At 33.3% G+C, this 2,635-nt stretch overlaps 1 protein-coding gene across 1 annotated transcript; it reads left to right on the top strand.

Moving 5' to 3' along the window:
• Nucleotides 1-680: 680 nt before the first annotated feature.
• On the top strand, nt 681-1,526 carry LOC106780676 (transcription factor HEC3-like). The gene is made up of 2 exons (XM_014668973.2): nt 681-1,393; nt 1,492-1,526. The coding sequence occupies exons 1-2, from the start codon at nt 718-720 to the stop codon at nt 1,524-1,526; spliced, it is 711 nt and encodes a 236-aa protein (XP_014524459.2). The 5' UTR covers nt 681-717.
• The last annotated feature ends 1,109 nt before the right edge of the window (nt 1,527-2,635 follow it).

Raw genomic sequence — 2,635 nt, 5'->3', positions numbered from 1 at the left:
TTTTAAATGAATAAAATTTTAACTTCAGCTGCACAAATAAACATTAGAACATCCAAAATGATTTATGCAACTAAAAATCACATTTTAAGCATCTTTAATTCCCAAACCCAATAAATCCAATTGTCACAAATTCACTTTAAATCAATCATTTAAGCACAAATATCTCATCAAAAATTTCAATTTTAAGACATAAATGTGGGCATAAATATGCACTCATCAGCGGACGTCTATATAGAGTAAATAGACTTCGATTTGAGTATAATCAGACGTCTATATAGACATCGGTGGATATCATTAACTGACGAGTATATAGACGTCGGTTGGATGAATTCCGACGTCATATAGACGTCACCCGTATAGACATCGGTTGGAAAAGTGACGTTAAAAGCCCAAATTAATCGACGTTAAACAGCGTTTTTGCACTAGTATATATATATATTATTACTATTATTACTTATCTCTCTTGTTTCTCCAGCCTCTTTGATAGGATTGTATGGTGAGTTTGGGAAGAGAAAAGAAGAAGCTACCAAGTTAACTCATTAACTACGAAGCTTCATTGTTACAAACAGCTAGCACCCTTTTATGCGGCGAGATATCGTTAGCTTATTTATAACTACTGTACTTTTCTACCCATTTTCTCAATCCTTTTTAAACCCTTTTAGACTTTTACTCCTCTTAACCTTAAAAACACCAACACAACACATTGTGCATGACCACATGGATACCAACCTCAACACTACATTCACAAACGTTAACACCACTTACAATCACGAGACCATGACCACAGATCAACCCAACATCATCCTCCACGATCATCACCAAATTCCAATGGGTGTTGGAATTTGGTCCAATCACCACCACCCTTTTCACACACAACCCTCTTCCTCCTCATCCACTAATTTCCTAACCGACGTCTTGGGAATCGAGTTTGAAGAAGAGGAAGAGGAAGAGCTCGGAGCGATGAAGGAGATGATGTACCAGATGGCAGCGATGCAACCGGTCGACATAGACCCCGCCACCGTCAGAAAACCCAAGAGGCGAAACGTCCGCATAAGTGATGACCCTCAGAGTGTGGCTGCACGTCATAGAAGAGAGAAGATCAGTGAGAAAATCCGTATCCTTCAAAGACTTGTCCCTGGTGGAACCAAAATGGACACTGCTTCCATGCTTGACGAAGCCATTCGCTATGTCAAGTTCTTGAAGCGACAAATCAGGTTGCTTCAATCAACACCACAACTTCACTCCGTTAATGCCACTGCTCCCAACTCCGATTGCCCTTTTGCACCAACTACATTGAACGCTTCCACCTCCGTCAACCTGCCTCTTGGAATCCAATTCAACGCCGGAATTCATGACCATGCCGCTCATTCCCTCCACCTTCAACATTCATCGGGTAATTACTGATTAGTGCTCATTTACTGACTAATTAAGAAACTTTTATGATCAGTACGTGCATGATGTTATGCGTTTTAATGATTATTAATGTACCAGGGGACAATGAAAATGAGGAAAGGATTCAAGTGTAAGAGCCTGATGCAGTATTATATGCACCTTCAATATATTAAAGTTTTTTTTACAAGAAAAAGGTACCTTGTTCAACTGTAACTAAAGAGACTCATGGAATCTCTGTAGTAAAAACATATTTTCCATTTTCCAATGTCGTAAAGAAGTGTAGTGTTGTTTCAGTTACATTCAACTTAATTTTTTACTCGTTAAATATATATTTCTTCATTTCATTTCTGTTTCATTATATAACATTTTTATTTCTGAAAACAGATGTGATTTTTAATTAACTTCTTTTATTGTAAATATGAATAAGCAGTTTCTGTTCTATTATTCAAATTCTAATATTTTATTATAATAATTATTTTAAAATCTATATATGTTTAAACTCTTTTTTTTATTGACTGACATTATAGAAACGTGCATTAATAGCTCAAAAATACCAATATTGATTATTAAAGTCATTTAGTGTCAAAAAGTCAATGTTTTACATGGATTCATGCTATATAAATATAATAAATATTGAATAGTGCGTATTGATTAATCTCTACAATATTTTCCCAACAGATTTCTCTACAATGTTGTTTGTATTGATGCAGTATAGCTTGAGGGAAAAGGTTTGTTTGGATATTCTTCACCAAAGTGCCTGAGGAATAATAAATCATAACGCTTGGTTATATCTTACAAGAATGATATATATATATATATATATATATGAGTTGGCAAAAGAGTTTGTTTGGTCAGAAGACTATATCTTCATTAAATAAAAACGTTCTATCCTATGTTCTTATTCCTTAAACCTATATCAGTTTTGCCAGAAAAAGCACTCTTATATATCTCTTATAAATTAAATATTCTCTATTTACTAACGCCTAAATACATAAGGTGACCGACAAAATTAAATTTTACAAAATATCAATGACGTAATNCTAACGCCTAAATACATAAGGTGACCGACAAAATTAAATTTTACAAAATATCAATGACGTAATATCTCTTATAAATTAAATATTCTCTATTTACTTTCAATTAAATTTGAAATATGTTATATTCCTTACAAAATATTAGTAATTTAAATAAAATATAGGAAAAAAGGAAAAATGTTATTTAATATCATTTGAAAATTTTTATA

This window comes from Vigna radiata, unplaced genomic scaffold, assembly GCF_000741045.1.
Source record: "Vigna radiata var. radiata cultivar VC1973A unplaced genomic scaffold, Vradiata_ver6 scaffold_51, whole genome shotgun sequence".
Lineage (NCBI taxonomy): Eukaryota > Viridiplantae > Streptophyta > Magnoliopsida > Fabales > Fabaceae > Vigna > Vigna radiata.
The sequence above is the reverse complement of the archived record's forward strand: the minus strand, read 5'-3'. Positions and strand labels throughout refer to the sequence as shown.

Bases quoted from the DNA above. Each gene is read 5' to 3' on its own strand.
- LOC106780676 (XM_014668973.2), top strand. From the start codon at position 718: ATGGATACCAACCTCAACACTACATTCACAAACGTTAACACCACTTAC. The intron at 1,394-1,491 runs GTAATTACTGAT...TTAATGTACCAG, and splicing joins CCACCTTCAACATTCATCGG to GGGACAATGAAAATGAGGAA.